The sequence below is a fragment of the Talpa europaea genome, assembly GCF_964194135.1.
Source record: "Talpa europaea genome assembly, chromosome: 14".
Classification (NCBI taxonomy): domain Eukaryota; kingdom Metazoa; phylum Chordata; class Mammalia; order Eulipotyphla; family Talpidae; genus Talpa; species Talpa europaea.
In genome coordinates, this window is record NC_140082.1 from 45,248,263 (window position 1) to 45,273,412 (window position 25,150).

Here is a 25,150-nt window from a genome sequence, read left to right on the forward strand (position 1 = left end):
TTTTGGGCCCAGCGGTGTTCTCGGTCTCGAGTCGGTCTCCATTGACTTCTCGCGAGATCTGCGCGCAGGCGCGAGAGCAGCCCGAGAGCCGGTTTCTCCGAGGAGTTCGACCCGGCCCTGAAAGCCTCTCGGAAGTGCTGCGCGGCTTCACCGACGATCGAGCTGGGCCGGGCGGATCCCGTCTGGGCTCCTGACAGCGATGGATGACGATCTGGTTTTTGCGCTGCGGCTTCAGGAGGAGTGGGACATGCAGATGTCTGAGCGTGCTCTGGCCCAGGAGCCCCTGTCGCTGGTGGACGCGTCCTGGGAGTTGGTGGACCCCACCCCGGATTTGCAGGCCCTGTTTATGCAGTTCAACGACCAGTTCTTCTGGGGCCAGCTGGAGGCCGTCGAGGTGAAGTGGAGCGCGCGAATGACCCTGTGAGTCCCGATCCCCGCCCGGGAAGAGAGGCTGGCTGGGATCTCGCCTGCAGCCCCTCGCTCGGGGCTTCTCTCCTCCTTTCTCCGCCCTCCCTCCCTCCCCCCGTGGCCCTCGGGGCGTTGAAAGCGGCCGCGGTGCTTCCTGTCGGTTTATCTCCCCCTCATCTTCCGCACTGACAACTTTAAGAAAGCTGTGAGACGCACCCGGATTACGATTTGACTGATAAGGGACAGATAAGGACTTTTGGGGGCCCTTCTCGCACTTGAAAGTAAATCATCCCACTGCTGGTTTGTCTTATGGTAGTGATTCAGGGCCCAGGAGAGAGAAGAAAGCAGATTCTGGCGTAAGAAAGATCTGAGGGTACTGTGCAATCTGGAAAGATGGGTGTTGCTTTTTCCTATGCTTGTTAGGATACTTCCACTCGGTAGTGGGTTCCTGTGTTAGAATGGGGAAGGGGTTGACGTTTCCATATTTCTGGACTCAAGGGATCGTCATTGATTTCAGTGATGTCTCTCAACGAATCCCCTTTGTTACAGGCTATTTGAGAAACGCTGATTGTGAAGTAATCTGTTCCTATACTTGAAGGGAGTTAGCAAGTATGAAATGGAAGTTTTATACTACTATGGTTGTTTTGAATTGATAGAAAATAACCTAAAGAAAGATTAAGAGATGACATAAAATGGTGTTTAAAGTACAAATCTCATTCATGTAGGATTCTATTATAATTTTGGAGCTGTGCTGTTGTTGCTCTGCCTGTTACCAACACAAACTGATAATAGCTTGTAGGGAGGAGACTGGGAGCAGCAGATTATAGGATGCTCTTTGAACTCTTGCAGCCCGGCTAGGGTGAGGGAAGCCACTACTGTACACCCTCTCCCTAACTGGGGTGAGAGGCAAGTATCTCCTAACTAAGAGGGTATACTTGCAGGAGCGCCATCTGCCATGAAGTTCTCTGAATGTGAGCAGCCCAAGAATATTTAAGGATTTGCTCTTTCCTCTCTATTGCCATTTTATGTATATTTAGTAAATAATATGTTTTTGTGGTGATTGTTTTCCAGGTGTGCTGGGGTATGCAGCTATGAAGGGAGGGGTGGAATGTGTTCTATCCGTCTCAGTGAACCCCTTTTAAAGTTGAGACCACGAAAGGATCTTGTAGAGGTATTCTTCACATAAATTAATTCTTAACTTACTTATTTAGACATGATTGTAACTGATTTAGACTGCTGTGGATAACCTGTACCTCTTAAAAAAAAATTTGTTTTCCTTCAGTGCAAATTTTAATTGTGTGTCAAAAAACAATGACTATATTTTTATATAACACTTCACAGTTTGGCTTTCAGGTATATTGTGTAACTTGATTTTTAGGACAACCACTGTTATACTTTCATTTTCTACTAAATGAGGAAATTAAGGTTCAGAGAGATTAGGTAAATGGCTTAAGGTACTTCTTTAGAAGCAGAGAAGAATTTAGGATCCACATTTTTCTATTGAAACATAAATTTTTTGTTTCTCTCCTGTGGAGCCATCATGCAGCTTTCCTCCCAGGACATAAAACTGAGCTGGCAGAATGAACCAGTGTGAGGTACACTTCATATTTAGATCTGGTGGTCACTCCTGGTAGAAAACTGGGGCATATAGGAATTCCTAAGTGCTGTGGCAGATGCCTGAAATTCCCTAAGACACAAAGATATACAATGTCACTTTTCTTGTCCCAGTTATATTACTTGAAACATGGGCATATAGCTACAAAATATAGAACGGTACCAAAATACTTGATAAATAAAAAGAAAGGAGGAATAATGGAAGAAATCCCAGATACAATAAAGAGGAAGTAGGCATAAAAAATTACACAATTATATTAAATGTAAGTGGACTGACATGGAGTCCATTTAAAGACATGGAGAGACAGATTAGATTAAAAGACATGCTTTAAAAAAGACACATGCTACATTTCAAAGCATGGAAAAAAGTTTATCATCCAAACACAATAATAGAAATGTGTGTATCTATTAGTACCAGACTGAAATGAAGATTTTTAAGAGGAAAAAATGGGGACATTTTGTAATGATAAAGCAAAATGTATTAAACAAAAGTAGTAACAAATTTAAACTATATGAAGCATCAATTAGTAGAAGCAAAAGGAAAATTCAGTCATAGTTTCAGATGTTAACAGTTCTCTTGGTAACTCAATGAATAAGCAGGAAAAATAGGACACATAAAACAAATAAAAATTGAAAAATTAGCAATCATTCTTACCACAAGCCCTAATTAGAACAGTCTGGGGAATGCACATTAATGATATCAAGTGAGCATTACTTGTAGGCAAAAAGTTACCAAGTTCAGAGATAAGAAGGAGAAGCGGAAACAGTAAGACTATATTGAAATTGACTACCTAGCTACCAATGGGGTTTGGAAAAGGTTATCTGGCAGAGGAAGTCAAGAAAAGCCCATATATGTGGATTTTAGTACTACGAATATCACCATTCCTATCACTCTTTATTGAGCACCACTTGTGTGCCAGAGTTAGGACTGTATTAACTAGTGTTAGTCTAGTTAATCTAGTATATGCCTTTACCACAATCCTCCACGATTAGGATACATTTTAGGAATAAGGAGCAAGTAGTTACTGGTCCAAGGCATCATGTATGATAAATACCAGAACATTGTAATGATTTCGCCTGTCCTGCTGTACTACATGGCCTCATCACTACTGGCTTGTAACTATTAAGTACTGTTGATGAAAACAGGTGAACCTTACAGGACAGATTGGATTCTGTCTGACAAGTTGGGATAGTAAGGGAGACTACTTTCATCAGAAGGAATGTGAATGCTGTCCAAAAAACGTGCATCCAGAACAGTTTATTTACTTAGGACCAGAACTAGTTGCTTTGGGTCAGGTATAGAACAGTGTGGGGAAAAAAGGTGTTTTGGGAGCATGTTGTCTAGCGCTTGAGTCTAGCCTAACTGGAAGATAGTAGATAAAATAAAAATAGGAATATCTGGTATGATGTCATGTACCATTTTCAGTATGCATTTAAATGGAGCCAAAATCAAGAATAAATTTGTTTTTCCCTTTATAAAAATACTTGAGGAACTTTTGAATTGTAAATGGTATTTACAAGGGGTGTTTTCATAAAACAAGTTAAAATGTTTGAGACTCCCATTTTCTGTTCCGCATAATTTGATGAAAGTAAGATTAATTAATTATCTTTCTTCTGATAAATTTTTTTTTTTAATTTTTGAAGGCATATGAAAAAGGTATGATTGGGAAGACCTCTAGGATTTTTGGTTTTTTAAAAATGTATTCGTATTTTTTTTTTTTTATAGGTTTCTTTTTTTTTTTTATTTTTTTAATTAGTAAATTTTATTTTTATATTCCCCATACAATTGCAATCCCCCCATTCTGACCCCAATCCCTCCCCTCCCGCCCCCCACCCCCCAAAAAGTGTCTCTGGTTCATAGTTTTTGTTGATTTTGATTTTCACTTTCTTATAGTTATTCATTTTCCTGGTCCCTTATTTAAGTTTTCTAGATCCCTGCTATGAGTGAGACCATCCGGTATTTTTCTTTTTCTTTTTGGCTTATTTCACTGAGCATGATCCCTTCCAGCATCATCCATGTTGCTGCAAATTGCATGTGTTTATCTTTTTTGAATGCTGAGTAATATTCCATGGTATATATGTACCACATCTTCTTGATCCAGTCATCTATTTTTGGGCATTTGGGCTGTTTCCAAAGCTTAGCTATTGTAAACAGTGCTGCTATAAACATAGGGGTGCAGGTGTTCTTTGGAATTGATGTTTCTGTGTTCTTTGGGTAAATACCTAGGAGTGGAATTGCTGGATCCTGTGGAAGCTCTATGTTTAGTAGGTCCAGAAATCTCCACACAGCTCTCCATAGTGGTTGGACCAGTTTGCACTCCCACCAACAGTGCAGGAGAGTTCCTTTTTCTCCACAACCTCGCCAACATTTGTTGTTGCTAGTTTTTTTAATATGTGCCATTCTCACTGGTGTAAGATGGTATCTCATGGTAGTTTTGATTTGCATTTCCCTGATTGCAAGTGATGTTGAACATTTTTTCATATGCCTGTTGGCCATTCGCATTTCCTCTTCAGAGAAGTTTCTTTTTAGTTCCTCTGTCCATTTTTTGACTGGATTATTTTCTTTGTTGTTGTTGAGTCTCATCAGCTCTTTGCAGATTTTTGTGATCAGTCCTTTATCATTAGTGTTGTGTGCAAAAATGTTCTCCCAGTTGGTGGGGTTTCTCTTTGTTTTTGTTATTGTCTCTTTTGCTGTGCAGAAGCTCTTTAATTTGATGTAGTCCCAGCTGTTTATCTTTGCCTTCACTATCACTGCTTTGGGTGATGTGTCTGTAAAGATGTCTTTGATATGCAAATCACGTAGTGTTTCGCCTATATTTCCTTCTATGTATTTTATGGTTTCAGGTCTTATGTCTAGTTCTTTAATCCATTTTGAGTTGATTTTTGTATATGGTGTGAGGTAGTGGTCAAGCTTCATTCTTTTGCATGTAGCGACCCAGTTTTCCCAGCACCATTTATTGAACAAACTTTCTTTGCTCCAATGCATAGTCTTTGCTCCTTTGTCAAAGATTAGTTGACCATAAATCTGTGGGTTTATTTCTGGATTTTCTATTCGATTCCATTGGTCTGTATGTCTGTTCTTGTTCCAATACCATGCAGTTTTGATGATTATGGCTTTGTAGTAGAGTTTGAAGTCTGGGAGTGTGATGCCTCCATTCCCTTCTTTTTTTTTCAGGAGAGCTTTGGCTATTCGGGGTTTTTTGTGATTCCATATGAATTTCATCAATAATTGTTCTATTTCTTTGAAGAAAACATTGAAATTTTGATTGGAATAGCATTGAATCTGTATATTGCTTTTGGTAGGATGGCCATTTTAATAATGTTTATTCTCCCAATCCATGAGCAGGGGATGTCTTTCCATTTCTTTGTGTCTTCTTCTATTTCTTTTAACAGTGTTTTATAGTTTTCTTTGTATAGGTCCTTTACCTCTTTTGTTAGATTTATTCCCAAATATTTGATTTTTTTTGTTTCAATAATAAAAGGGATGGTTTTTTTGATTTCTTCTTCTTCAGATTTATTGTTTGTATATAGGAAGGCTACTGACTTTTGCGTGTTGATTTTGTATCCTGCCACTTTACTGAACTGATTGATGAGTTGAATTAGTTTTTCTGTGGAGTTTTTGGGGTTCTCTATGTATATTATCATATCATCTGCAAAGAGTGATATTTTGACTTCTTCTTTTCCTATTTGTATTCCTTGGATGTCTTTCTCTTGTCTTATTGCTCTGGCTAGGACTTCCAGTATTATATTGAAAAGCAGTGGTGAAAGTGGACATCCTTGTCTTGTTCCAGATCTTAATGGAATTGCTTTCAGCTTTTCACCATTGAGAATGATACTGGCTGTTGGCTTGTCATATATGGCCTTTATGATGTTGAGGTACGTTCCTTGTATCCCAAGAATTTCAAGGGCTTTTATCATGAATGGGTGTTGCACTTTGTCGAAAGCTTTCTCAGCATCTATTGATATTATCATATGGTTTTTATATTTCTTTTTGTTGATGTGTTGGATAACGTTGATTGATTTTCGGATGTTAAACCATCCTTGTGTCCCTGGAATGAATCCTACTTGGTCGTGGTGAATTACCTTATGGATGCACTGTTGGATTCTGATAGCTAAAATTTTATTGAGGATTTTTGCATCAGTGTTCATTAGGGAGATTGGCCTATAGTTTTCTTTTTTTGTGTTGTCCTTGTTCGGTTTTGGTATTAGTGTAATGTTGGCTTCATAGAACGTGTTAGGTATTATACCTTCCTTCTCAATTTTTTGGAAGAGTTTGTGAAGGATAGGTACCAATTCATCTCTGAATGTTTGGTAGAATTCATTTGTAAATCCATCAGGTCCTGGGCTTTTGTTTTTGGGGAGGTTTTTGATTACCATTTCAATTTCGCTAATTGTAATTGGTCTGTTTAGGTGTTCTATTTCTTCTTTATCTAGCTTTGGGTGATTGTAGAGTTGTAAGAATTTGTCCATCTCCTCTAGATTGTTAAACTTGTTTCCATATAACTGTTCATAGTAGTTATTAATAATTCTTTTGATTTCTGCTGTGTCCGTTGTGATTTCTCCTCTTTCATTTATTATCCTATTTATTTGTGCTTTCTCCCTTTTTGCCCTTGTGAGCCTGGCAAGGGGTTTATCTATTTTATTTATTTTTTCGAAGAACCAGCTCTTGGTTTCATTGATCTTTTGGATTGTTTTTTTAGTTTCGATTTCATTTATTTCTGCTTTGGTTTTTATTATTTCTTTTCTTCTACTGGTTTTGGGGCTTTTTTGTTGTTCTTTTTCTAGATCTTTGAGTTTCGAGATTAGGTTGTTTCTTTGAGTTCTTTCTTGTTTCTTGATGTGAGCATCTATTGCTATATATTTTCCTCTTATTACTGCTTTTGCTGCATCCCATACATTTAGGAAATTTGTGTCCTCCTTGTCATTCAATTCAAAGAATTTTTTAATTTCTTCTTTTATCTCCTCGTTAGTCCAGTGGACTTCCAGTAGTGTGGGTTTCAATCTCCACGAGGTAGGAGAATACCTTGCCTTCTCTTTATGGTTTATTTCTAGTTTGATGCCTTCATGGTCAGAAAAGATGGTTGGTATGATTTCAATCTTGGTGTATCTGTTGATGTTTGTCTTGTGCCCCAGTATATGATCGATCCTAGAGAATGATCCGTGTGCGCTTGAGAAAAATGTATACTCAGATTTTTTTGGGTTTAGTGTTCTATATATGTCTGTTAAGCCTAAGCACTCTAGATCCTTATTTAGAGCTTTAGTGTCTTTATTTATTTTTTGTCTTGTTGATCTATCCATTGTTGATAGTGGTGTGTTGAAGTCTCCCACTACGTATGTGTTTTCTCTGATGTCTGTTTTCAGAGATGCCAATAGTTGTCTGATATATTTTGGTGCTCCTTCGTTTGGTGAATATATGTTAATGAGTGTTATTTCTTCTTGAAGTATTATCCCCTTGATCATAATGTAATGACCACTGGGGTCTCTTTTTATCTTTTTAAGTTTGAAATCTGTTTTATCTGATATGAGTATAGCTGTTCCTGCCTTCTTTTTTGGTCCATTTGCTTGTAGAATTGTTTTCCATCCTTTAACTTTGAGTCTATTTTTATCTTTTGCAGCTAAATGTGTTTCCTGGAGACAGCAAAAGGTTGGGTTTTGTTTCTTAATCCAGCCTGCAACTCTGTGTCTTTTTATTGGAGAGTTTAGTCCATTTACATTTAGAGTTAGTATTGATATGTTAGCATCTGTATTTGCCATTGTGTTTGTCTTTCCTTTGATTTTATTTATTTATTCTTTTAATAACTTTCTTTGGCCTTCTTTTGTTGTTATTCGTCCCTCTGAGGTTCTGGCTTTAGGACCCCTTGTAGTATTTTTTGGAGTGGGGGTTTAGTTGCAATGAAATTCCGGAGTTTCTGTTTGTCTGGGAAGGTCCATATTCTTTCTTCAAAGAGGAAGGAGAGCTTTGCGGGATAGAGTATTCTTGGTTGGCATCTGTTTTCTTGGAGTCTGTTGACTATGTCCCTCCGCTCTCTCCTTGCCCGTAGTGTTTCTTCAGAGAAGTCTGATGTCAGTCTGATCGGTTTCCCTTTGAATGTTATCTGTTTCTTCCCTCTTGTTAGTTTCATTATTTTTTCTTTGTCTTGGATTCTTGGGAGCTTTACTATTATGTGTCTTGCTGTATTTTTCCTTTTGTCATGGAAGTTTGGTGTTCTTCTTGCTTCTTGTATATCAATTTTCAGATCCTTCTTAGCGTTTGGGAAGTTCTCTTCAATTATATCCATGAATATTTTCTCTGTTCCTACATCTCTCTCCTCTCCTTCTGGGATTCCTATAACTCTTATATTTCCTTTCCTCATGGAGTCAGATAGTTCCCGAAGTCTTTCTTCGGTCTTTTTCCTTCGTACTTCTCCTTCCTTTTCTGTTTTTGTTCTTTTTATTTCTGTGTCTTCAAGAGTACTTATTCGTTCTTCCATTTCATCTATTCTGCTTTCACTGCTTTTCCCAGAGTTCTTTAGCGTCTCCATTAATTCTTTGATCTCCTGCATTTCTTTTACTTCCCTCTTTAGGGACTCAATTTCATTCTTCTGGTCATTAATTATTTTCCCCTTATCATTGTTTTCCTTTATTACTTCTCTCAGTTTTTTAATCACAGCAATTTTAAATTCTCTATCTGGAAGGCTCAGAAGTTCTTCCAAGTTACTGTCGTTGCAATCTGGTAGATGGTTTTCTTTTTGTGGTGTGCTATTTTGCTGAGGAGTTGCTGGGTTGCATGTTGTTTTTCTACTCCCTACTGCCTGTTTTCTAATTTGCCGTATTCCTTGTGACACTGTGTTGCTGGTACTGGCCGGCATCTTGGGCGACCTTCCCAGCTCACCACTGGCTCCTCTGGGGAACTTCTGCTGGGTTCACAAGTCTCCAGCAAAGACAGGTCCCTGCTCTGTCTCCTCGGTGAGCCTTCTGCTGGGTTCACACAGTCTCCAGCAAGAAGGGTCCCTGCTGCAAAATGCCAGTGCCGGGGACGCGCTCCCCTGCACGCCCGGTCTGCCCCAGCGGTGGGTGCTGCTCCCCTCTGGGCTGGAACTGCAGGCTAGAAGGTGCCCGGTGTGGGCAAGCCTCCCAGCTTAACCTCTGTCTCCTCGGTGAGCCTTCTGCTGGGTTCACACAGTCTCCAGCAAGAAGGGTCCCTGCTGCAAAATGCCGGTGCCGGCGACGCGCTCCCCTGCACGCCCGGTCTGCCCCAGCGGTGGGTGCTGCTCCCCTCTGGGCTGGAACTGCAGGCTAGAAGGCGCCCAGCATGGGCAAGCCTCCCAGCTTACCTCTGTCTCCTTGGTGAGCCTTCTGCTGGTTCATACAGTCTCCAGCAAGAAGGGTCCCTGCTGCAAAATGCCGGTGCAGGCGACGCGCTCCCCTGCACGCCCGGTCTGCCCCAGCGGTGGGTGCTGCTCCCCTCTGGGCTGGAACTGCAGGCTAGAAGGCGCCCAGCATGGGCAAGCCTCCCAGCTTACCTCTGTCTCCTTGGTGAGCCTTCTGCTGGTTCACACAGTCTCCAGCAAGAAAGGTCCTGCTGCAAAATGGCGATGCAGGAACGAGCTCCCCTGCACGCCCGGTCTCTGTATTCGTATTTTTTAGAACAAATTATGAAGCAGCAGGCTTAAAGCCTTTGTTAATTTTGCACCTAAATGTCTGTATCTTTGGTGTGGAATGAGCAGAAGCTTTTCTTATTAGTTCTAAAATGCCACGTGATTCAATATCTCCAAACTTTAGAAAGCGTGCTGGGAGAAATCTTGTTCCATCCCATTTCTCTGTTATCCTGAACTCCATATCTACTATAGGATATTTACTGGTTTCTTTTTTCTCTAACTGTTCTGTTTTGCAAATTGTCCTATCTGTTCTTATGACCCCTCTCCCCATATAACGTAACTTCTGACATAGAATAGTGTGTACTCTCTGACTTTTGCCTTTTTCATTAAAACAATACACTATGTAGTTTTCTCCAAGTCCTTTCACAAAGATCTTCTTTGTTCTTTTTTCCTTTTTTTTTTTTTTGGTTTCAAAGAATTCCATTATGAGGATCTATGTTAATTGTATGTTCATTCATACATTTTGGAAGTTGCCAAACAGTTCCCAGTCTTTTGCCATTGTAGAGAACACCACAATAAAATAATTGTATAGATATTGCTGGGTCAAAGGATAAATGCGTTTGTAATGCTGTTAGATGTTAAAATTCTCCTTCACAGGAGTTGTGCCGTTTTGTACTCTGACCATTAACATTTGGCAATGATTATTTTCCCTTAAATTTTACTAAGGTGTTTAGAAGTTTTATTAAGCTTTATAAGATTTATAAAGATTGTTATTCTTTATTAGAAGTGGTAACTGGTATAGTTTAAATTTGTATTTGTTTTTATAAATGAATTTGAACAATTTTTCATATTTTTTGGATCATTTATATTTCTTTCTCAGTTCATCATGACCTTTGCCCATTTGAAAACTGGGTTTTTGGTCATTTCTCTCTTGACTGTAGGAACTCTTTTGATACTGGAAAGTAATAACTTGTGATAAAAATTGCATATAAATTTTTCTGAGTTTGTCTTTTTACTTTATTTCTGGTGGTTTTTCTCCCTACAGAATTTTTAAGTGTTTTGTAGTTGAATTCACTGATCTTTGTTCTTCTGGATTATGATTAATAGTTAAAAAATCTTTCCTAAAACAGGGAGGTCTTACCTTGGGATCTGCAGCACTTCAGATATTACTTGCAAAGTTTTGTGAATTATGCTTAGGTAATTTTTCCAGAAAGTTTTTTTTTTTTTTTTTTTTTTTTTACTTGTATCAATTTCTGAAAGAAGCCTGTGATCCAAAGAAAGTTGAGACCCCAGGTAGCATAAGAAAATACATACTAGTTTCAAAAGCGCCATAACAAATTAATTTGCTTTCTGTTTCAGACCCTCTTGCATGAAATGATACATGCCTATTTATTTGTCACTAATAACGATAAAGACCGGGAAGGACATGGTCCTGAGTTTTGTAAACATATGCATCGCATCAATCGCCTGACGGGAGCCAATATAACAGTACGTAAAGCCACATACATATATGCTACTTGGTAGGCATATATTCAGTAATTTTGGGGATTTAAGTGAAAATAGAGAACTTTTTATAAACAAATACTATCTTTGAGAGTTCCTATAGTAAGTTAGATTCCTGAAGCTGATTTACCTGTCCAAGACTGCATGGTAAATGGCAGCAGAGCCATGGAAATCCCTGAGGCTCTGACCACTACTGCTAGGGTAACATTTCATGCCAAGTTGCTTTGGGCTGCAAAACCTCTCTTCTAGACTATTAGAATTACCTTTTGTTTACTTATTCTAATCTCCTCATTCTATACCTGCTACCATTCTACTACCATTTTATATGTCATTTCCTTCATCAAGTCTTTTTTGATTCACATTTCTGTGTAATGTTATAGGAGGTGGTAGAATCTGGGGTCAGAAAAGCATGAGGAGTCGGACTGCTGGGGTTCAGATGCTGTTGGCTCCACTGATTATGAACCATGGAACCTTCTTAACTCTTCTACACCTCAGTTTACTCACGTGGAAAATGACGATAATGACTATTTATCGATTGGATCCTTGTGAGGATTAAAGGCAAAGTACATGCAGCATATTTTAGGAGTTTGAACACTAAGTATTATTTTTATTATTATTTGTTTTATTGAGTAACTTTACTGTTCCTTTTTTCTTACCTCTCACAGCAACCTTGCTCGTGTTTCTAACTTTTCATCTCCGGGCCTTTGTTTATATATCCTGTCCCTAAAAAGTGCCACTTCCTCTGTTCTCTGTCAAAATGCTCTTTGCCTTTCCAATGGGATATAACATTCTCCTTATTTGAATCTCCTCAGTGGATAACTTAACCTTTTATAATATTTTATTTTCACACCTCTAAACACAAGGTGCCTCTTACCACTGTCTACATATGTTTCAGATATACAATGTAGAGGCCCTCTAAGGACTTAATAAACATCAAATCGAATTGAACCATACAAGATATTGATATCTGTACAGGTTAAATTCTTTGATGTTTGGATATTTCCTTCCTAAAGACAGTGAAGGTCAATGTGATGGAAAATGAAAAGTGCTCACCCTCTAATCTCTTTTAGCTATTAGTTTCTATTTTTCAATTATTGAATAGTTACTTCAACATCAGGAAAGTGAAAGTGACTTGGATTAAAAACAATCACATAAAATCCATGTTAGCAGAATCATCATAGAGTTGCTAGTATGAAAGGCTTTTAGTGCCTTGATTAGAATTTATACTTTAGGGGGCTTGCCTGGTGGTGCAGACGGTTTAGTCCCAGCACTATGAAGCTATCGCAGCCACTGGCACAAGCCAGGGAGCTAACCCACATGGCACAGCAAATCTCTCCTGTCTCACCCTCAGCAGCTCCCCTCAGCAGTGTATTTCGGTAAATCCCCCTGTTCTGCTTCCCACTCTGTCTCTGGTGAATCCTCTCACCACTCTGCACCTCTGGCCTACACCCCAGCTCTTGTATGCAAAAATAAATTAAAAAAAAAAAAAAGAATTTACACTTTAAACAAAGCCTGGTCTATTTTGTATTTTTCTGTTGGGAAAGGATGTATTCTTTTATTCTGGGTGGCTGTGTATTTTACTTAGCAGAGAGGTTTTACTTAGTAGATACCCCTTTTACAGGTTACATCCTATTACAGTAAACTCCTTCGAGTATCCAGTTCCACACTGTGGAACAATTTTATTTTACTGACTATATATTAACGGTCACATTCCCAGGCTGTAAGGATTACAGGAGTTGAAAAGAAAACAGTTAATTCCCTGTCTTTTTTGTCAGTGAATTATTAAGGGAACCTCTCTTACCCTGAGTGATATGGTTTGATATGACATACCTGTTCACTTCAAAATCTTTGTCCTCTAGTCTCAAATGCACATAATATAATGTATATTGGTCTGCATGCTTGCCAAATAATAGAAACTCTGCTTATGATGGAGAGATAGTGTGCCTGAAACTATCTGTAGAGTTAGGAAAGCTGAATGTTCTTCTCCACAAGAGGAATTAGAAAGTAAAATCATTGGTTAAAAAGGTCTCATATAGGGCCATATGGCGCAGCAGACCTCTTCTGTCACGCCCCTTCTCCCCTCAGCAGTGTATTTCAGTCCATCTGCCTGTTCTCCCCACTCTGTCTCTGGTGAATCCTCTCACCCTCTGCATATCTGGCCTGTACCCCAGTTTTTGTATGCATAAATAAATCTTTACAAAAACCCCAAAACAGTCTCATATACAGGTGTTCCTTATCTGAGATAAATAGTAATGTTTCACTGAGAAGGCAGGAGAAAAAAGTATTCAGTCCTGTAGGAGTATTTTTAAGTGGTACCCTGCCATCCTCAGTGGCACTGAGGTAGGAGTTAACCTTTTCAGTCAGAGCTCTTCTTTTTAAGTCTTCTGCTTAGGCCTCGAGTAAGATTGCAATCTAGAGGTTAAAAGAAAAGGATATAATTTAAGGATTGAAAATCACATTTACAGAAAATTTTATGTGACTCAATGAATGAAACTTCTTATTTACTCAGCAAATTCTGAGAGAATCTTTCCTGTACCACGCCTGTATTAACCACTAGGGATATACAAATGAAAACATTTGAATCCTGAAGAAATTTTAATCTCAAAACAGATAAAATGACGTCCATAAGGCTTATTACAAAAACACTTGAGAACAGAGCTGTGAGGATGGGAGAGCAGGTTTGGCCGAGTTGGTATCAGACAAGATGCTGGTGGTGGTAGAGTCTAGGATATACAGAAAATTGTCCTTCAAGAACCCTTTGCTACTGTTACTTATAGGAGAAATTTTCAGTTGAGCAGTGGGAATGATTCTATTTCATTATGGTATTATATAAAAATCTTGCCCTCATCCAAATTTTTCATCATTTTAAAATTTAGTTTCTGAAACTTTTAGCATTTGTAGACACTTTTTGTGTGGCTTTTAAAATTTTATCTTCTAATAACATTTTTCTGTCCTTATACGGTTTATAAAGTATTAAATTGACTGCTGATGTTTTGCATTAAAATGAACTTTTATCTTTTTTAAAGATTTTTTTTATGTATACAAGAACTTGGGTAAAGGCTAGAAGAGTGGGGAGTGAGAGGATTCACCAAAGACAGAGTGGGGAGCAGAACAGGCAGATCCTACTGAAATACACTGCTGAGGGGAGCAGTGGGTGAGCCAGGAGAGGTCTGTAGGTTGCTCCCTGGCCAGGGATTGAACTGGTGTTGCAGCAGTTGCGGACAGCTCCACAGGACAGCTTCATAGGTTGCGTCTTAACCCCTTACGCCACCAGGGAGGCCCTAAAATGAACTTTAAAGCAGCAACCAAACATAGTTGCTGTTTCTCACAAAATAAAACTTCAGAAAGCTCTGGGAAATTTTGCAGATCTATTTTCTTAAAATTGTTAATTTACCTTAATGCTAAAATCTTTTCTCTCAACCAGGTGTACCATACTTTCCACGATGAGGTGGATGAGTACCGGCGACACTGGTGGCGCTGCAATGGGCCCTGTCAGTACAAAAAGCCCTACTATGGTTATGTCAAACGTGCTACCAACAGGGCACCCTCTGCTAACGACTATTGGTGGGCTGAGCACCAGAAAACCTGTGGGGGCACTTACATAAAAATCAAAGAACCAGAGAACTACTCGAAAAAAGGCAAAGGAAAAACAAAACTAGGGAATGACCCAGTATCCACACCAGAGACTAAAGGTAACTGTATATTTTTTTAACAAGGTCATGACTACAGCTGCGATGTGAAGACAGCACTGTCTGTTAGCAAACTGTTAATACAGACTTGAGGATTGCTTCTAGTAAAATTTTCAAGTGAGGACGTAAGAAAAAAAATCCATTTTTTATGAAATGATGATGGAAAAAATACATTTTGCTCTATATAGACATGAATAAAAGAAGAAATAATTTCCACTAATAGTATTTGAGGATTAGTCCCTTTCTCTGTCTTGACTCTCGAGTCATTAGGAAACAGAAGGCAAAAAGATTGCCAAAATAAACTGTAATTGGAGAGACAATGCCCGGAATGTAAGTTCTAACTACACCCCTTCCTATCAGTTGGATTCTGTCCAAGTGACTTCTCCTATTGATGTATGTATTTCATTGGAAGAAGAATGGGAAAGGATATGACATGCATATGCTACTTACTTCATCTTTAAGGTTTGTCCCTCTCCTATGAAATTTTGAGTTACCACCTTTGGAAGAGTAGTAACCAAGTTACTAAATTACTATTTCTTCCCTAGAGCAATTATTGAGCTGATGTGATAAGACCCAGGAACATAAGCTAGTTTTCCAGATCTGAAATGTTAAGTAAGTTGAGCAATGAAAGAATTTATATGAGATTATATCTCCTCATTTTTTGTGAGTAGGATAAGAATATGATAGTAGCTTTTTCCTGCCTGGGACTAAACTTCAGGGATACTAAGAAATGTTCAACTAAAAGTTATTTTGCTGTTTGCATGCTAGGACTAGCATCTTTGCATGCTAGGACTCCTTATCTCAATATGAGAGGATTTGTTTTGCCCTTTATGCCCTTTTAATACCAGAACTCTAACTTCTGAAGACCATCCTCCCATTACTAGGTAATGATTATATGCATCTAAGTTAGATGAACTAGTATTGTTGAAAAAAATTCATTATCTTAACATTTGTTGTTGTCTTAATTTTGAGTTGAGGAAACGTTTCATTTGCTTCTTTTGCAGATAAGTCCAAAAGAGGTGACACGCAGCCATTAATCCCTTTTAGTGGAAAAGGATATGTTTTAGGAGAAACAAGCAATTCCTTGTCATCTGGGAAATTTACCACTTCACATGCCATTAATAAAACCCCAGATCTTTTAAGTCAAGATCACTCAGCAAATGCCATAAGACTTAATTCTAAAATGGAGGGGAAATTTGAACAGAGTGGTTCAGGTAAAAAAACTTCTCATCTAGTCTCCCCTATTCTTAATAACAATCACCAAAATGTGTTAAGCAGCTACTTTCCTAGAGTATCAGTTGCCAATCAAAAGGCTTTCCGAAATGCGAATGGATCACCTACAAACAACGTAACAGTTGCTGACATCACGAACACCATCTCTGCGAGTTCTCAAAGAAGGGTTACATCTTCTAAGATAGCCCTGCGAAATTCTTTAAAAGCAGTGGAATCAACATCTGTGACTGCATCCCACGATGTGAATAGGCCTGAAGAGAGATTCCCGAGTAAACGACCCAGGCTAGACAACAAGAGTGTGTTTGACAATTTTTTTATCAAGAAAGAGCAAATACAAAGTGGTGGCAATGACCCAAAGTGTAGTTCGCATCCTGTAGCCACAGCTCAGAATTCTAGCAGCTCATCCAGTCAGAGCAGAATGGTCGCTTGTCCTGTTTGTCAGAATGGAGTTGTGGAGTCTCAAATTAATGAGCACTTGGACTGGTGCCTTGCAGGTGATAGCATCAAAGTCAAAAGCTGAAAAATCCTTGAAAAACAAATGAGTCTTACCTCACTAGTGTAATGTGTCAGCCACTCAGGAAATTCTGGTTAATACCAAGATTTTTGGGTTATAGTGTAGTTCATGCAACCAATACAAAGTATTGTCTTTATATATTACATGTGAAATTATAATTAAAATTTTTATGTCCAAAGGTACTATATTCACTCTTGTCTTACATGTACTGTTGCCCAGAGATGGTTCTGCATATCCATGTATAATTTTTAAAGACTTATTCTTTCACTGAAAGGTGTTTCGGTTTGTTAATCTTTTTTTTGTGTGTACTTTATATTTTCCTGAAAATATCCAATGAGGAATCCTGTCAGCTAGTTAAATTGATTATATTGATTAAATTGATATCTTTATTGATACTAATTCATTCTCAGAACTGATGTTAACATTCATATTCTCAGAAATATTGACCAAAACCACAATCTGGAATACAAAATACATTAGTTGTTTTAGGGTAGGATTTCAGGGTTTTTTTTTTTTAAATCTTAACAGGACATATATTTTCTATGTTAAAATATTTACATTTCTGCATTTCACTAAAGGGTGGCAGCAGATTTCAGATTAAAGTTGATAGGGAATATAGTACGACACTAAATTTGCAGAATTTTACTAGTAACAAATAGCCCTGTGATTCTGTAGGCTAAAGTTAAACTGTTCTCTCAGAAGTTAGCAAAATGGATGGTTAAAACTTGGTGCAATTCAACTGATTTGTATAACAACAAAGTTGTCTAGCTTCTGTAACAACAGAAAACAGTATTGGGAACCTTAAGCCAGAGTTGTAACCACCGTCATAAAAGGAATACCACTTGTGCATTAAAACAAAGTTTTAAAAATCTTATTTTCTATATTATAGCAAAGAAACAAAACTACTTTTATCAATTGACTTAGTCTCATGGCTGTACCTCCAGTATGCTGGCGTATTTCCCAAATCGTAATGTAATGCACATGGTTTGTTTTTTTACTTTGTGTAGCATGACTTACTTATAAATAAGGTGCATGGATTTTAGGAGCTCAACAGGATAAACCTTGCCTTAGTGTTCACCTGTGTGTGACCACCAAATTGGAGAATACTTAGGTTAGTGCACACTTTTCCTCATACCTCTCCCCAGTTAATGCCTACAATCCTCAGGAACAAATTATTTTTACTTCTTACCACAGATGACTTGTTTTTGAACTTCATAAAGTAGTATCTTTGTTCTATGTGTAGACGTTTCTTTTTAATTGCTCTGTATTATTTGTATGAATATACCAGAATTTAGTAATTCTAATATTAATGAACATTTATTTCCTATTTGGTACTGTTTATTAAGAATAATGCAGCTAAGAAGATTCTTTTTCATTTCTATTGGGCATATGCTCAGGATTGGAATTGATGGGTCCACAGGATATATTTATGTTTGTTTAGCTTTAGTTTATAAATACTGCCAGTTTGCACGCCTACCAGCAATGTATGAGAGGTAACAATTGTTCAACTGTCTTAACAGTTTTATCAGTCCTTCTGATTTTAACCTGCTGATTGAATGTTTACAAATTTGATATTTCTTACAAGTTTTAAAAGATAGTATTTAATAAATATTTTAAAATGTTTTAAATGTGTATTGTTGAATATATGCAACTACACTTTCAGAGGATCATTTTCTCTAAGTGATTGGAGCAAATTGTGTTCACTTTTTGAGTCAAAATTGCACAAGGTTCTGGGGCCATGAGGTAACTAAGACAGTTTGTATCTTCAGGCAGCTTTCCAGCCTATTTGGGGAGTGAGACCAAAGCAGGTTAATTTCAGTATGGTAAGTGCTATGATGGGTTCTGCTAGGTGCTGTGGGAATTTCAGGATTGATCACTATAGCTGAGGGCTTCAGGAGATGTTTTTTGGAGAGGAGTTTTGAGTTTACTAGGGTAAGTTAAGTTAGTCTGGTAAAGAAGGGTGGAAAAGGTCTTGCAAAAGAGAACTCGAGAAAAGGCATGTAAATAGATCACCACATGCTACTGGGAGAACTCTTAAGCTATTCCAAATGAACATTACAAAATAAAATGTGATGTGTAAAGTGGTAGATAGACTGCACAGGACAGGGCCTCCCGGGTGGCTCAAGGGGTTAAGCACCGCACTATGAAGCAATCCACAGCCGCTGCAGCATGATTTCAATCCCCGGCCGGCCAGGGAGCAACACACATGGTGCAGCAAGACCTCTCTTGTCTCTCCCACTGCTCCCTCGGCAGTGTATTTCAGTCAGTCTGCCTGTTCTGTTCCCCACTCTGGTGAATCCTCTCACCCGCCGCATCTCTGGCCTGTACCCCAGCTCTTGTATGCATAAATAAGTAAATCTTTAAAAAAAAAGTGCACAGGACAGAATCACGTCCTTCACTTTATGGAGTCCCTAATAATATCTGTTGATTCAGGTGGAGTTTGGGCCGGTGAATGGGGATTGGAAAGGTTTGTAGAAGAACATTCGAGAAATGTCTTGATGGCTTCTCAGCAGGCAGCATAGATGTGAAGGACAGTGGCAGGAGGGGAGAGAAAAGGATGGCTGTGGGAAATATGTAGGCAGCAAAATCAAGAAAAGGGATGAGGGTGGAAAGCCTTGGGAGGGGAATGTGACAGGGAGCTGGCACTGGAGCTCTGGTGGACGGCGAGTGAAGCATGAGCACATAGGGAGTTGTGAAGTTGTTCTTGCCAAGATTATATAGTTCTGTAAATGCTAAGAAAAATAAGATGTGCAGTTGGATGAAAAGGTAGTTGGATGAAAAGGTAAAGTCAGATGTTGGTCAGGCTTAAGGGATGATGGAAATATTAGGCAAGAAAATTGAAGTTAATTTTAAATTTGGAATTAAAACCTTTCCTTCAATCCATGTTAAAATCTTTTGAGGAAACAAACTCTGAGAATTTGTACTGGAGTCATTTACATTAAAAAAAAAAAAACAGTTTTCTGTTGGCTTAGATGTTCCCCTTTCAAGTGAAATGTTTATCCCAATAACTGCTGGTCATTCTGGGTCAACCTTTAAGTGCTATTGCCCTATATATTGCGGTGTTGGCCCAGAGTGAATGAGAGTACTTTCTATATAAAAACTCTTAAAAGTCAAGGTTATAATGTTTTCAAAGATAATTTTAGAAAATTTTGTTTTGCTTTTGCAGACTATACATTTCCTAACTGGACATTTTAAAGTGGGTGGGAAAATATGACAACTGATAATGTCTTTTTTTTTTAATGATTTATTTATGCATACAAGACCTGGGGTATATATAGGCCAGAGGTGCAGGGAGGTCAGAGGATTCACCAGACACAGCGTGGGGAACAGAACAGGCAGATTGAAACACACTGTTGAGGGGAGCAGTGGGCGAGTCAGGAGAGGTCTGCTGTGCCATGTGGGTAGCTCCCTGGGGATTGAACTTGTGCTGCAGTGGCTGTGGATAGCTTCATAGGCTGCATCTTAAGCCCTTGTGCCACCAGGGAGGCCCCCAACTGGTAATGTCTTAAAAGTTTTGAGATTGTATTTTTTTTTTCCAGAGGCTATAGGAGTTTAAATTAGAGGGGACCTCCTTGGTGGCACAGGGGTTTAGTCTCTCCACTATCAAGCTATCGGCAGCCACGGTGGCATGAATTCAATCCCCGGCCAGGGAGCTGACCCACATGGTGCAGCAGACCTCTCCTGTCTTGACTGCTTGCTCCCCTCAGCAGTGTATCTCAGTAGATCTGCCTGTTCTGCTCCCTACTCTGTCTGAGAGGAGGTGAATCCACTCACCTCCCTACACCTCTGGCCTACACCCCAGTTCTTGTATGCATAAATAAAAAATAAAAATAAATCTTAAAATAAATTAGAATGTCAAAAAAATGGTGGTGTACCTTCCTGCAAATTTAGTACCAATCTGGGATTCTGTACCTCTGGCACAAGTGGTATTTCATCCCTTTGGGCTACTCAGAGAACAAAGCTGAGCTCTTTGTAGTTTGTTAATCCTGGGAATTAAGGGGCAACCATTTCCTATTCTTTGTTTTGGATCTTTAACCAATAAGGGTTATGTTTGCCTTCTTAGCCTTAAGTTGTGATTGTTGATAAAAGCTGTATCTACCCAAGTGAAGTGAAATTCGAATAAGACAATTATTACTACAGATTCAATTGCTTTGGAAGTTGAAATCTGGAGAGGATGCAAATTAGCTCTGGCTTTATTTTTTCTAACATTCCACTAGAATGTTAAATTATATAATTATATACTTCATTATCACATCTTCTGAAATGAAAAGTAAAATACTTGATATTAAGTGACTAGAACCATACCATAGTTTACCAATGTTGTATACTGTAGGGGCAAATTTTTTTTCATTACTAGTGTGGAACCTATCAAAATGTTCTCTTGTTGAACACCAGGAGGCGCTCGTGGTAAACTAAATTTTTCTAAAAACCTGAAAGCAAAGAGAATCCCAATGGATGACATACTAGCTAACAACTAGAACAATAATTGCTCATTGTAATTCATAGACAGGAAAAGATAGGTTACAATCAAGTTCTGGGGGAGGGGACACAGGCCAAGAATGTGCTTGTTTCAACTAACAAGGATATCTCTGGGGCACTTTAATCGTTCTACATGTCTTCATTTCACCTTTTCATTCTGAACTCTAACATATACTCCAGTCTTCTACGATAAGAGAAAAGCCAGTCACCAGTACCCAGATATGACAAAACATGCTAATTCCCAACAGGGAGTCTTAAAGACAAGGCAAGACCTATGTTTTTCTACTAATTCTGATACGGAACTTTTCCTTTGAATATGTCTAACATTTATCACTATACAGTCTAGATTAGTTTGAAAGCATCCTAGGCCACAACGTCCTTTTTCCCACATCAGAGTTCAAAAAAGAACAATGATGAACCTCTTAGATTCTTGGTGGTAAGTGAAATGGGTAGGCACTTCTGAAGCAACACTCCTTTTGCAAAAACACATCAATGAACACAGACTCCCACATTTCCCTGGATAATCAAAATTTGTGTATTTTTGAGCTAGAATAATCTTAGGACCCAAATCATTCCAGGTTATAAGCATTCCTTGCAAAATACATGAAAATCTGCATTTACAATGAAACTGGGAGGGTAACTTTTAAAAGATTCCTCAGGATTTTTAAAAATGTTTATACATTTGCTATAATCCAATAAATATAAATGTATGCATATACACACACACACTGGTTTCCAGAAACTCATTTATACTCACCCACTCCTGTTCAGTGTATTCTTACCACCACATAAATAATAACCTGTATGAATTCACAAGAGAATCTAGCTTCTGACACGGTGTTGGGAAGTCATCCATATTGCTGTGTATTTGTCATTTTCTGCTCTCATCACTGTACAGTATTTCACTTTGTAAGTGTACCACAATGCAAATACGTGTGTGTCCATTCTTTCTCTGTACCTGTTTTGTTGTGTTCTCTTGATCACTTTACTACTTTGCCCCCAATGCCCTTAATTGTATTTTTGATGAATTTATTGTCCCTTGGACACCTTAAAACTTAATCTTGTGATCACTTTTTCAATTTCTTTCCTGATGTTCATCAACTTGTTTCATCTTCCTAGGGTTTTTCTTTTGGTCCATTTTTGTTCTGAGATTTTGAATCTCTAATTTCAGGTATTAATTTGTATTTCTGCCAAGTCCTGTTTAAACATACTTACTTCAGACCGGATCATTTTCTTCTGCCAATGGCTGAGGAATTTCCATCAGTTGTAATTCTCATTTTATTTTCACCTTATAACAGCGTTTATAGATGTCATCCTTTTTCTGTTTGTTTTGAAATTATTTTCCTTGACTTGCAAAAAGTTGGTCTGCGTAGGAAGGTTAAAGTGTGTGTGGGGCTTGCTGGGTTTCTGATTTGAGAGTGCTCTGTTGATGCAGCAAAAGGCAGTATTTCTTAAAAAGAGCATTTTTTGTGAGGTGGGTGTGGTTGGAGGCTCTTCTGATCTGTATTTTTTTTTCTTTCTGAAGAACACTTGCTTCCTTCTTTCACGTTACCAGCAAGGCATCAGGAGACATCTCTCCCTCTCCCAGAAACGGTACTTTCAATCCCAGGAACTTTCAAACTGATGTCCTGGTGTCAAATTTATCAGAATTTCCATGACTTGTGGCAGGGCCCTATGTACTGCCACCAGTCGGCCCTCATTGCTCTTGATCCTTTGCCTTTTGAGTTTCCACCCAAGTCTGCTTCCATGTGAGTTCTGATGCTGCTCCAGTTTCAAATGCTTATTTCCTTGCTTTCACGTAAGTTGACCTTTCCTCTGTTTCTGTTATACTGCAGGTATGGGTGACAGGTGACTTTATTCTTCTTGTCTGTGTGGTATTGAGATGATTATAAAAGAAACTCATATTTAGCTGAGTATTTCTTGGAAAGAAATATTTTCCTTGGGAAGACATATTCAGATTTAGCTGTCAATCTTTTTTTTGAAAATCAGAGGCCCAAGTGCCTCCCCTTAAATATTAACACACAGCATTGCAAGGAAGATATGTGAGGAAGACTTCTAACAGGAAAAGATGTTTTTACAAAAGTTAAATGCTGTATCCACTACACAGAACAGGCTATTTTTATAATTTAGAGAACAAAAGAGCTCTTGAAAAGATTAGATAGCAGACTTTCATGAAGCCCTTGGTGAAAGAACTGGAAAATAGATGTCCCCGAAGTAAGTTGAAAGACAAAGACACTTAGTAACTAGAAGAGAGTGACAAATTCAAAACATGAGATGCAGGGTCAGAATGCCAGGAGTTCCACAAAGAACAGAGAAGAACTGGGGGGGGGGGGATAATGAATGTAATAACTTAAGAAAATGTTCCCCAAAATAGGGCATGCATTTATAGCTTGTATGCCCAGCAAACTGGCTCAGAGTCAGCATGGGCTCAAAAACACTATAAATCCACAGAGAAAAAGATTACATGAAATGATATGGGAATAAGAATGATTTCAGATTTCTCAACTTCCTCACTGCAACCTAGAACCAGTGAGGTAATGCCTTCAAAATTCCAAGGAAATGATCCCCACACTAGAATTCTAAACTCAGGCAAGTTACTGATGAAGTTTGAGAGTAAAACCAAGCCTCTGAGCTCATGAAATACACCATTCATACATTTTTTCACAGGAGCTATTAGAGGATATGCTCCACCAGAATAAGGAAATAAGTCCAGAAAGAGGAAGACAGGGGATCCAGGAAGCAGGAGATCCAACACAGAGTGGTAGAGGGGCTCTCCAGAACGATGGAGAAAGATCTAAGGCAGACAGCTATGTGCCAGGCAGAAAGGACAACCACTCCAGATTGCTGCAGGCTGGATGCCACAAGGAAAAAGAAAAAATAAAGACATAAGGGAAAAAGTAAACGGGGAGAAAAGTCACCATGGTTTTCTCTGTCTCAGCTTTGAATAGCACAAACAGCTGTGCCAGAGACAACCTGAGCTGCATGGATGCAGAGCTCTGTAAGGGAAGGGTATAAGAAGAGGGCTGGAAAGACCTATGTTCTTCCATGTGAGGAAGTTAGTACACAACTAACACTGAAAGTCACTGTGTGGCAAGGTAATTATGCTATTAAAAGAATCAGGCAAACACCCAAAGAATCAATCACTTAAACCAATCAAAATTTGTTCTCAGAGGAAGACCAAGAAAGGCTACTGTTTTCCTTAACAACCCTTATAGAACAAGTTGACTCAGCTGCATGTATAGCTCTGGAACAGAAAGCCTGTGTTCAAGTCCTGGCTCTCTACTAACTAGCTACTTAACTGTGAACAAGTCCTTTTTCTGAGCCTGTTTAAATTGTAAATGGAGATAAAGTTTGCTTTGCTTTTTTTTTTTTTTTTAATAGAGGCATGTTTTATTTATTTATTTGTTTGTTTGTTTTTGTTTATACAAGCACTGGGTACAGTCAGAAGCGCAGGAGGGTGAGAGAATTCACCAGAGCCAGAGCAGGAAGCAGAGCAGGCAGAAGGACCGAAGTACACTGCCCAGGGGAGCAGCGGGCGGCAGGAGAGGTCTGCGCACCATGTGGGACCCTCCCCCCATGGCCGGGGAGCAGCTGGGGATCGAACTGGTGCCGCAGAGGCCGCGGGCAGCTTCGCAACCCAGCGCTCAACCGCTGCACCACCGGGGAGGCCCTGCTTTGCTTTTTTAAGTTCCGAAAAGAAGAAAATTGGAGAATACTTCTATTTCCAATTAGAATCCAGTAATTCCTTATCCAATAATCATTGATATCTTGTTCAGAGTTCAAAAATCATCCTTTCGATAAGCTTTTAGCACTGCCTGTAGCTTTTTAAAGATTTATTTATGCATACAAGAACTGGGATACAGGCCACAGGTGTGTGTGTTGGGGGGTGGTGGTGAGAGGATTCACCAGAGACAAAGCAGGGAACAGAACAGGCAGATTGACTGAAATACACTGCAGAGGGGAGCAGCAGGCCAGACAGGAGAGGTCTGCTGCGCCATGCGGGTCACCAACCTGGACAGCCGGGGATGGAACTCGTGCTGCAGAGCCTTGCGCCACCAGGGAGGCCCTGCCTGTAGTTTTGTAGGCTCTCCCTATTTTGTGAATGCCTTATCTTTGCTTTTTAATTTACGAAA

The 25,150-nt window shown here is 39.0% G+C and overlaps 1 protein-coding gene across 1 annotated transcript; it reads left to right on the top strand.

Annotated features, from left to right (window-relative positions):
* Nucleotides 1-199: 199 nt before the first annotated feature.
* SPRTN (SprT-like N-terminal domain) lies at nucleotides 200-16,544 on the top strand (the record flags this gene model as incomplete). Its single annotated transcript, XM_084253564.1, has 5 exons — nucleotides 200-420; nucleotides 1,480-1,579; nucleotides 10,959-11,087; nucleotides 14,527-14,794; nucleotides 15,796-16,544. 5 exons carry the CDS (start codon nucleotides 200-202, stop codon nucleotides 16,542-16,544), a joined length of 1,467 nt encoding a protein of 488 aa, XP_084109690.1.
* Between the last annotated feature and the right edge of the window lie 8,606 nt (nucleotides 16,545-25,150).